Source organism: Procambarus clarkii, chromosome 20, assembly GCF_040958095.1.
Source record: "Procambarus clarkii isolate CNS0578487 chromosome 20, FALCON_Pclarkii_2.0, whole genome shotgun sequence".
Classification (NCBI taxonomy): domain Eukaryota; kingdom Metazoa; phylum Arthropoda; class Malacostraca; order Decapoda; family Cambaridae; genus Procambarus; species Procambarus clarkii.
The window spans coordinates 30444511-30455064 of NC_091169.1; the positions used below are offsets into that span (position 1 = coordinate 30444511).

The 10554-nt window shown below is 39.2% G+C and overlaps 1 protein-coding gene across 1 annotated transcript; it reads right to left on the reverse strand.

Annotated features, from left to right (window-relative positions):
- Positions 1-439: 439 nt before the first annotated feature.
- LOC123751797 (U6 snRNA-associated Sm-like protein LSm11) lies at positions 440-7413 on the reverse strand. The gene is made up of 4 exons (XM_069327837.1): positions 7190-7413; positions 3770-3845; positions 2732-2847; positions 440-907 (listed from the first exon to the last, which is right to left on the reverse strand). Exons 1-4 carry the CDS (start codon positions 7364-7366, stop codon positions 818-820), a joined length of 459 nt encoding a protein of 152 aa, XP_069183938.1. The 5' UTR covers positions 7367-7413; the 3' UTR covers positions 440-817.
- Positions 7414-10554: the final 3141 nt, after the last annotated feature.

Genomic DNA, 10554 nt, shown 5'->3' on the forward strand with positions numbered 1-10554 from the left:
ATAAGTCAAGTTATCAGCATCATTTAACTTTAAAGCAATATTTACGCAATTACAAAATTATTCCTTGCTTTCTTAAGCTCTAACTCAGGCTTCTCCCTTTAACTGTCTGAAACCCTTGACCACTAAAATGTTTTTGATAATACCTGACGCCTTGACAAAGAGAATCTGAACTCTAGCACATCAACCCAGAATTAAGAGTCCAAACGCAAATTGTTTCTCTGTGAAAATTGTCAGGATTTTTTTTCTAATATACAAAAGCTCAATTGCTGAAATGTCAGTGTAGTATTTATTTTGTGCTATTATAAATTAGATATTATGCAACCTTGGCTTCAAAGACTTGCTCAACTTGGCATATTCAACTTTCGAGCAGAATGTTTTTAGGAAGGTGCACAACTAACTTTTGCGCTATTTCAGAAAATGACAAGTGGTACATTTCAAAAATATTTAATTTGATCTGTAACATTTCTAATTTGCCTCTTAAAGCCTGCCAAGAATTATTGGTACATTTTATATAGTGACTACCAATATTGTCACCCAAATGCTGATCATTGGTCCTCTATTCATGAACATAATTCGAGAATTCCACATTTCTGAATGGAAATAAATGCAGTACCCTTTTCTATAGCTAATAGATCAGTACAGTGAAAACTTAAATCATACCAACCTGTTATTGACCTCATAATGGCTCTTGCAAACAAAATGCTTAAAATAAATTAATTTACGCAATTGACTGCACTGAACTGTATTGACATTGTGGGTCCTGATAATTTTCACTTCCACTCTTGTTACTACAGGTGGATATGCCTTTACAGTACTCTTAGCTACACCAAGAGGGGGGATGAGTTTTTCTCATAATTTGTTTTGAGATACAGTATATGGCGCTTAAAGAGGCAGAGGAAGACCAGCTCTGGAAAGGTGAGGGGTTATGAGTATTTGGTGGCCAAGGTTGAGTTTGCAAGTGTACAGAATATGCAAAAGGATCACCGAAAGTCACAAAGAGACCAAACCAGACAGCTGAAAGGTCATGACCAGAATATGCTGGGGGATGAGATGGTAAATTTTGTTTATATTTCAAGATGAATACTGTATACTGCATAGTGGGATAACAGGGGGACAACTCTGTTATCCCACTTGGTAGGTAATTTGCCTACCAAGGGCCAACAGTGGTAGGAAAATTAAGAGAACCGACAAACAGCGTAGGAACATCTTGATATTCATGGACTTCCTGGTTGGGTATTGTATTTTGATTAGTTGTACCAAGGATGATATGTGGATGATGCAGGTGTGCTTTGAAGGGGCAGGTATTGAGGATATTGTTTGTTAGTTTTTTCACAGATGACAGTGCTATAGGGAAATCAAAGGGTGAGGCATTGCTAGAAAAACTTGGGAAATAAATAGAATTAGGATCAAGAGACAGATCCTGCTCATACATGTCCAGGAGCTGGAAATGAAGGGTTGTCTATGTTAGTTGGTATTAATCAGTAGCTGCACAAACATTACAGATCTTAACTGGATCAAAACATGGTTATTGGTCAGAAAATAGAGGGGGGTCAGAATAGAGAGTAAAATCAGAGTGGGGAACATTTGCAAGCGAGTGGGCTGTATCCTTGAACCATAAGGTATATGCCCCATAATATTTTGGATACTGAAGGCACAAGGAACATTAGTTAATTTGCCAATGACACTAAAATAGGGAGGGGTAATAAATGAAGATAAAGAAGCAGAAATGTTGCAAGGCATAAACCAACTTTAAAACTGTACTGTAATGACAATGCTGATAGTTATATGGCTCTAAGACAAGGAAAACTAAATAACAGTATCTGGTATCAGCTAAACAATAGTGAAATTGTGTAATCAAATTAGACAAATGACAGTCATGATTAGCAGGAATCTTACTCCAAGAAGACAATGCATAAATGTTTGAAATAAGTTTAATATGGCACTAGGCTCGAAGTTTAGAAACATTAGTAATAAAACTAATGTTATCTTTCAATTTGTTCATGCTCAAGTGACACCTCAGTTGGTTTATGCAGTACTGTATAATTTTTGCAACTGTAATACAGAATGGATGTAAATTATCTTTGAAAGTATAGCAAGGAGAGTGACTAAATTTATCCTAGGCAATATGAACCTCCCTTATGAAGACTATCAACACTAAATTTATGTTTCATAGTAAAGGAAGACATGATTTAAGTGTACAAATGGGTGAAAGGGTTTAAAAAAGAGGGACAAAGTTTTTTTTAAATGTCAACACAAATTAAATATGAAACAATGAATTCAGGTTGGAGAAATTTAAAATTGGAGAAGAAATACTGATGCAAATACTGGTTCAGAAATAGGTTTGCAGATCTGTAGGAAAAGTAACCAAAGTACATCATATTGTAGTTGGAAATAAATCGGAACTGATGACCAAACATCAGGAGAAATGACGACGTTTTGGTCCATCCTGGACCATTAACAAGTCGTGTGATTAAGACCAGATCAAGTCGTGTGTATCTTGATATTCTTGATATCAAGAATATCAAGATCATGTACACCTGTGATAATGGTCCAGGATGGTCCGAAACGTCGTCGTTTCTCCTTCTGATGTGTGGTTTGCTCATCATATTTTCAGCCACGTTATTCTGACTCATTGTCTACAAATTGGAGCTGCCTCACATAGGCCAATAAGCTTTCTACAGATTTCTTTATTATAACTAGTTTAAAGGTAATTATCACTTCACATACTCACCTTGACTCGAATGTTCTCTTCCTGACACTTTCGAAGGACAGCCAAAGGGCCAATCATTTCCTCCATGCGAGTGATGACATTTCGACGCCGTCTTGGACCACGGCCCTTTATGAGTCCTGGTGGAGTCAGTATATTCTTTCACAAATTTGGATAAAAGTAGTTTCTAATTATATCATTTTATTTATTTTCCCAAGTTAAATTTATATAATCTTCTCATTTCATAGAAATGTAAATTTATTAACACAATATTTCTACAGTTTGCTGTATGATAAAATCTGTTTAAGGTACAATATTAAAATTATCATCAGAGAGTTCACAACTGTAGTAGTTTATTATTGTAAAAATTTATTAAAAGGAATTTTTTGTAACACCATAAAAGAATTACCGTTTGAGGCCTCAATTGTTAACCAATACCTAATCAAAATGGAAACACATGAAAAATGTTGTAATTCTTGAACTCTTGTGAATACAGAAACATTATAATTGTTATTGGAGTGTAATTCATTTAAGACAAATCCTTTTTATATTAATGTTGTTCAATATTTAAAATATAAAATTTTCATTTATTGTATTCGATAATAGGATGTATATTAAAGGGTGTATTAAAGGGTATATTAAAATGTGTATTAAAGGGTGTAAATATGTTAGTGTGGTAAAGTTTTCCATATCAACACTAAAATTTCTTTATTTTCATTTCAGGTAATGCAGAATTCAAGACACTTGAGAGGAATTAAAGGTATCAGTTATGTTAGTAATTTTTATATCATACATAATTTAATCTGAATATCATTGACAGTAGCTTAAGAAATTACAGTATATCCATATAAAACTTAGTTTGACTTAAGCATTAAATTATTGCTGAAATGTTTGTTATTACTGTAGAAGTATTGCAATTAATAGCGAGAATATTTTAATATGTACACTACTGTATAGGAACACTATGGAATTAAGTATGTAGTACACGTACTGTAGTACACTGTGTGCAGGAAGTGTTCAAGGTAATGCATTAATTTAAGCAATGATCTGCCAGTGAGTTACCTTGTTCTGGTGTGAAGTTCCTCCCTACTGGAATCTTACGTACATTTGGTTTTGGGATACCTCCAGGGCCCAACACCTGTAAGGGATAGGCAAGGTTTGGGCAGGCATGAAACCACAAAGTGGGAACTGTGATGTGTTTATGGCGGCGGAAGCAAGTTAGTAACGTACCTCAGATATCTGCAAGATCATATGCAGCAATGACTGTTCATTGACTATTTATTCCCAGGTCATACAATTTAATTTTTTTATTTATTTATTTTTTTTTGCATAGCAGCCTATGTATGGATAGTAAATGTAACCATGAAAACTGAACACTGCATAGTGTATCATAAAATCAGAGAACGTTAATGACAAAATGTAAATAGGCCAAACTCAAGAAGAAAATATATGGTATTTATCACCATAAATGGGTTACTTGTTTTCCGTCATGTTATAGTGACTTATTCTCTGCATAATTGTCCCATGCTAACCTGGGTGACAACAGTGGGATAGCAGGATGACTGCTAATGTAAAAGTTCCATTTTGTGGGTTCAGCTACAAACATCCCTTTTTATAAGACAAAGCAAAAATGCTATACAGAACAGAATTTTGTTAGTGTAAATAATAAATGAAGGAATGAATTCAACAGTTATGTTATCATTGACGAAATCTATCTAAAAAATAAATTTGTGTGTGTATATATATCAAGGAAGACAGACGGGATCAAATAGAACATAATTGGTATGTCCAAGCGTGCAATTCATTCTGTTACAGACCATTCGAATGTATTTTTCACACATTACTGGTTTCAAACCCTTGGTTTGATCCTTGTTGATCATACCAGGCACTGTACTGTTCAGAATTTAAATTTTGTTTTCAACATCTTTTTAAAATGTAATTTTATGGCAGCTTAGCATAAAATATTTTTTTTGTAGGCACACGTCTCTAATTATATAATGAATGTTTATCGGAAAGTGTAGTTTGATATCCAAAATTTCTCATTTTGGACGTTTCTGAAAAGTAATTGTTCCTTTTTAATTTAATTTCATTATTTTAATTGAATGTAAAAAGATATAGTGCCAGGGTATATTCATATAAGAAACATGAGGTTCTGCTGAAAATGGCATAACAAAAATCCTTGGTCATGAACATAGTTGTAGGAGAGAAAATCTGTGTTTTATGTAACAATACTCAAGTAATACTGCCAGAATCTGAATGGCACAGTGTCCCATTGTCCTGTATCTGAAGACTTCACAAACTTATAACAATATTTTATTATAAAATGTCTATAATTAGCATCAACATTTTTTTTTCCCCGTCCTGATATATATATTACACAGGGCTCAAGATTCATTAAAATGAAAGATACTCTTCAAGTTCTGAAGTCAACTAGTACACAGGAATATTTTTACCCTTATTGGCTATGGTTTTGTGCATGCTACTACGGTAGTGTTATGCTGTAAAAATTGTGAATTGTCTACAGTTTATAGGTTTTTAATTTAAGAGGTGTCACTTTTAGTTACGTAGAAAAATGAACGATCCCTATTTGTGAAAATTTCATTTTAATATAAAATAAACAAATCAAAACAAATAAAGAGCTACATAAAGGACTTTAAAATCTTGACTGTGAAAATTAGATACTACTGCATGTACAAAGTATAAAATAAGAAATGTTTACAAAATAATTGTAGTTTATACTAGTTTGAGCCTAAAATTACATTTTCATATTTGTGAAAATAGGAGATAATACCGAGAACAAAATGAATACAGTACACTGTATCACAGAAATTAAGATTGAATAATAATTATCAGATTAATTAAAAAAAAAGATAAAAAATTAATCTTGCAACTGCTATAATAGTGGGAGGAGTGATTACCCAAAGCAGCACCAGGCATGGAAGACTATATAGAGTAGAGTAGCGAGAAGAGGTAGTAAAAAAAAAAAAAAAAAGCCAGAACTCTGGGCATGAGCAACCAGGCTGGCAAACCCTACAGGGCTATAATTTGTCTAAGTAATCTCTTTTTTAAGTATGTGTGGTTATTGAGGGATATCTTTATTGGAAATGGTACACATTAGATTTTGATTACATCGTTAAAACAAGAGGCACTCTCTCGCCTTCTCATTTACATTTTTCAATAAAATTTATAAAACATCTTATAAAAAAATGATCCAGAAAATATGAAGAGCTCAAATTTATTACTGTATTCTTAAATTATGTTGTATAAATATTACAATTAACTGCATCTAACATGTTATTAACTATGCTAAGCCAATCTGAATATTTAAATAATAATAATAATAGCATCAGTTACAGTATACACACACTAATAGCGGCTGATAGCTAGAATTTAATTAGGGCCTATTATAAATTAAGATGAGTTACACCGGCAAGGAAAGTAACGTTTGCTTCGTGCAATGTGACATTGTTCCCTGGCTGGGCCACCACTCGCTACATTGCTCCCTGGCTGGGCCACTACTTGCTACATTGCTCCCTGGCTGGGCCACTACTTGCTACATTGCTCCCTGGCTGGGCCACTACTTGCTACATTAGTCCCTGGCTGGGCCACCACTTGCTACATTACTCCCTGGCTGGGCCACCACTTGCTACATTACTCCCTGGCTGGGCCACCACTTGCTACATTGCTCCCTGGCTGGGCCACTACTTGCTACATTGCTCCCTGGCTGGGCCACTACTTGCTACATTACTCCCTGGCTGGGCCACCACTTGCTACATTGCTCCCTGGCTGGGCCACCACTTGCTACATTGCTCCCTGGTTGGGCCACCACTTGCTACATTGCTCCCTGGTTGGGCCACCACTCGCTACATTACTCCCTGGTTGGGCCACTACTTGCTACATTACTCCCTGGCTGGGCCACCACTAGCTACATTACTCCCTGGCTGGGCCACCACACTCTACATTGCTCCCTGGCTGGGCCATTACTTGCTACATTGCTCCCTGGCTGGGCCACTACTTGCTACATTACTCCCTGGTTGGGCCACCACTTGCTACATTGCTCCCTGGTTGGGCCACCACTCGCTACATTACTCCCTGGTTGGGCCACCACTCGCTACATTGCTCCCTGGCTGGGCCACCACACTCTACATTACTCCCTGGCTGGGCCACCACTCGCTACATTGCTCCCTGGCTGGGCCACCACTAGCTTCATTGCTCCCTGGCTGGGCCACCACACTCTACATTACTCCCTGGCTGGGCCACCACTCGCTACATTGCTCCCTGGCTGGGCCACCACACTCTACATTACTCCCTGGCTGGGCCACCACACTCTACATTGCTCCCTGGCTGGGCCACCACACTCTACATTGCTCCCTGGCTGGGCCACCACTAGCTACCACAAGGACACGGAGGCCCGGGGCGGCTGCCATCAGCCCTCACTAACACTCCGGAAAGATCGATCCCGGCGGACAAGGCACAACTTACACCGGGGATTTCTCTCACTACGTTAAACCTTTGGCCATGTACATCCTTTCTAAGGCTGTCCAGGTCTTCATACTCCTTGGCATCGGACACTGGGAGCTGCACATCAGTGACGGACAGAGCTTTAACGGGATTAAAGTCTTTAGACTGAAAATCGAGCGCATCTTCCTGCCGGGCCATGTTTACACTACGGTGGCGCCGCCCTGGTGGCGGGCAGCGGCGACACCTCGCGGCGACACCTTCAAAAATGGCCAACCTCATGTTGTTATAGATTCAGCTACTCGGAACAAGTTCCAAGTATCACGGGCTATGGTGAGCCCGTAGTAGACTTACCTGGCACAGGAGCGGTTCAAACAAACTACCTCCTGATTTGGAGCAAATTGATACATCGCTTCATATATCTCATTGTAGAGATCCCTAAGGGCTGGCTGTCCTTATAAGTGAGATTTACAGACCTAAAGAGCGAGGTTCAAGGCCAAAGACTTTCCAAGTGTTATTATAGGTCAGCGCCTAATGAGACGGGACTAATACGGCTTGCGGGGACGGTACACAGGCTAATTAACTCCAGCCTCTTGCTCCACCCAAGAGAAATATTTTAAATATGTTTTGATTTACGGCAAATAAACCAATTATTCCTGAGTAATAAGGAGATGGTATACGGCTGCGTGAGGCAAACCCACAGTGAGATCTGACATGTAAGAAATAGTGATCAACTTCAGTAACTCTTATTTAGTGTAAAAACAAACTTCAAATGAATACACAGTATGTAGCATGAAAGTTGATATGGACATTCACACTGGCCTGTGCGTGTGTGTGTGTGTGTGTGTGTGTGTGTGTGTGTGTGTGTGTGTGTGTGTGTGTGTGTGTGTACACTTTCCTAGACATATTCACTTAGATAAGCTGGCAGAGTGGAGCTAGGCTCGTAGTACACCAATCCAATACCTCAGGTCCCACGCTGTTAACATATTTACATTTCAAATGTTGTATATCGAGTTAGCGTCAACGACTTCTTCACATAACCTATTCAACTTACTGACGGCTCCAACACTAAAAAAAGTTCTTTCCTGACTTCTCTGTGACTGTGTAATTACCTAAGTGGCAGATAATTCCAGTCACAGAGTGTGTGTGTATTTACTACTTGTATCTGAAGAATCGAGCAATTAGCTCTTGGACCCCGCCTTTCTAACCAATTTAATTTTCCTCTATTATGTTTACTACATATATTTTTCTAACACACGAACACACATAAGGCTATCTAACTTTGCTGCTATGTGAATAGAGGCATCAGGGTGAAAGAAACTCTGCCTATTTGCTTCCGCCTCCGCCGGGAATCGAACTCGGGCCATTCGGACAACGACTCCAGAGTGCTATCCACTCAGCCGCGAGGCCTCCCTGAGTGAGAGAGTACTCACCTAGTTGTATTCATCTAGTTGTGCTTGCGGGGGTTGAGCTCTGACTCTTTAGTCCCGCCTCTCAACCGTCAATCAACTGGTGTACAGATTCCTGAGCCTACTGGGCTCTATCATATCCACATTTGAAACTGTGTATGGAGTCAGCCTCCACCACATTACTGCCTAATGCATTCCATCCGTTAACCACTCTGACACTAAAAAAGTTCTTTCTAATATTTCTGTGGCTCATTTGGGCACTCAGTTTCCACCTGTGTCCCCTAGTGCGTGTGCCCCTTATGTTAAATAGCCTGTCTTTATCTACCCTGTCAATTCCCTTGAAAATCCTGAATGTGGAGATCATGTCCCCCCTAACTCTTCTGTCTTCTAACGAAGTGAGGTTTAATTCCCGTAGTCTCTCCTCGTAGCTCATACCTCTCAGCTCGGGTACTAGTCTGGTGGCAAACCTTTGAACCTTTTCCAGTTTAGTCTTATCCTTGACTAGATATGGACTCCATGCTGGAGCCGCATACTCCAGGATTGGTCTGACATATGTGGTATGTAATGTTTGTGTGTGTGTGTGTGTGTGTGTGTGTGTGTGTGTGTGTGTGTGTGTGTGTGTGTGAGTGTGTGTGTGTGTGTGAGTGTGTGTGAGTGTGTGTGAGTGTGTGTGAGTGTGTGTGAGTGTGTGTGAGTGTGTGTGAGTGTGTGTGAGTGTGTGTGAGTGTGAGTGTGAGTGAGTGTGAGTGAGTGTGAGTGAGTGTGAGTGAGTGTGAGTGAGTGTGAGTGAGTGTGAGTGAGTGTGAGTGAGTGTGAGTGAGTGTGAGTGAGTGTGAGTGTGTGTGAGTGTGTGTGAGTGTGTTTCGCCGACCTTTCATGTTGAAAAGGTTAGGTCATTAAGCAATATCAGTTGATCAATACACCAGACTCGGCAGTGCCATTAGGCTTGTGATTAATAATAATGTTATTTGGGCTTACATTAATTTATATACATCTGAGAAAACGAATTTTCGCTCGCAACTGAAACTCCTTATGACGTAGTGGATTGAATTTCCTTTATTGAGCAAACCTGCCGTGATTGTTAATTAAGATCTACCGAGTGTTATATGAAGTCGTTGAGTGACTTCCCCTGACCTGATGTACTATAGACAGGCGTCCAGTCTGTACGCATTTACTGTACATAGAGATACGCATCTATACCAGCGCATTGAACAAATCAAGGCCGATGCCTGTTATAGTCCCAATAAGCGTACAGATTTACGCTACGCTTACGCCAATAAGTTCCTGATTTATGACGTAATTTTTTCACATGCTAACATTCAGTTTATAGGCTTGTATCCCTTGTGTAAACAGCTGATGCCTTTAGCGTGTGGATTCAAATGTACAGTAACGTTGGGGTTTGGGGGATTTACCTACACAACTGAAATCTGTGTACTGAAACCAAACATTGGAACTGTATTAGCTTTTCAGTATTGAGGAGTACACACACACACACACACACACACACACACACACACACACACACACACACACACACACACACACACACACACACACACACACACACTTCATCCGTCATCAAGACGGATGAAGATAGACAGAGACTACAGGATGACCTGGATAAACTGGAGGAATGGTCTAGAAAATGGCTGCTAAAGTTCAACTCAGGAAAGTGTAAGGTGATGAAATTAGGCGAAGGGAGCAGAAGGCTGAACACAAGGTATCATCTGGGAGGAAAAATCCTGCAAGAGTCAAATAGAGAGAAGGATCTGGGGGTTGATATCACACCGAACCTGTCCCCAGAGACCCACATCAAAAGAATATCATCAGCGGCATATGCTAGACTGGCCAACATAAGAACTGCCTTCAGAAACTTGTGTAAGGAATCTTTCAGAACCCTGTATACCACTTATGTAAGACCAATTCTGGAGTATGCAGCTTCAGCCTGGAGTCCATACCTAGTTAACACAAGACAAAGTT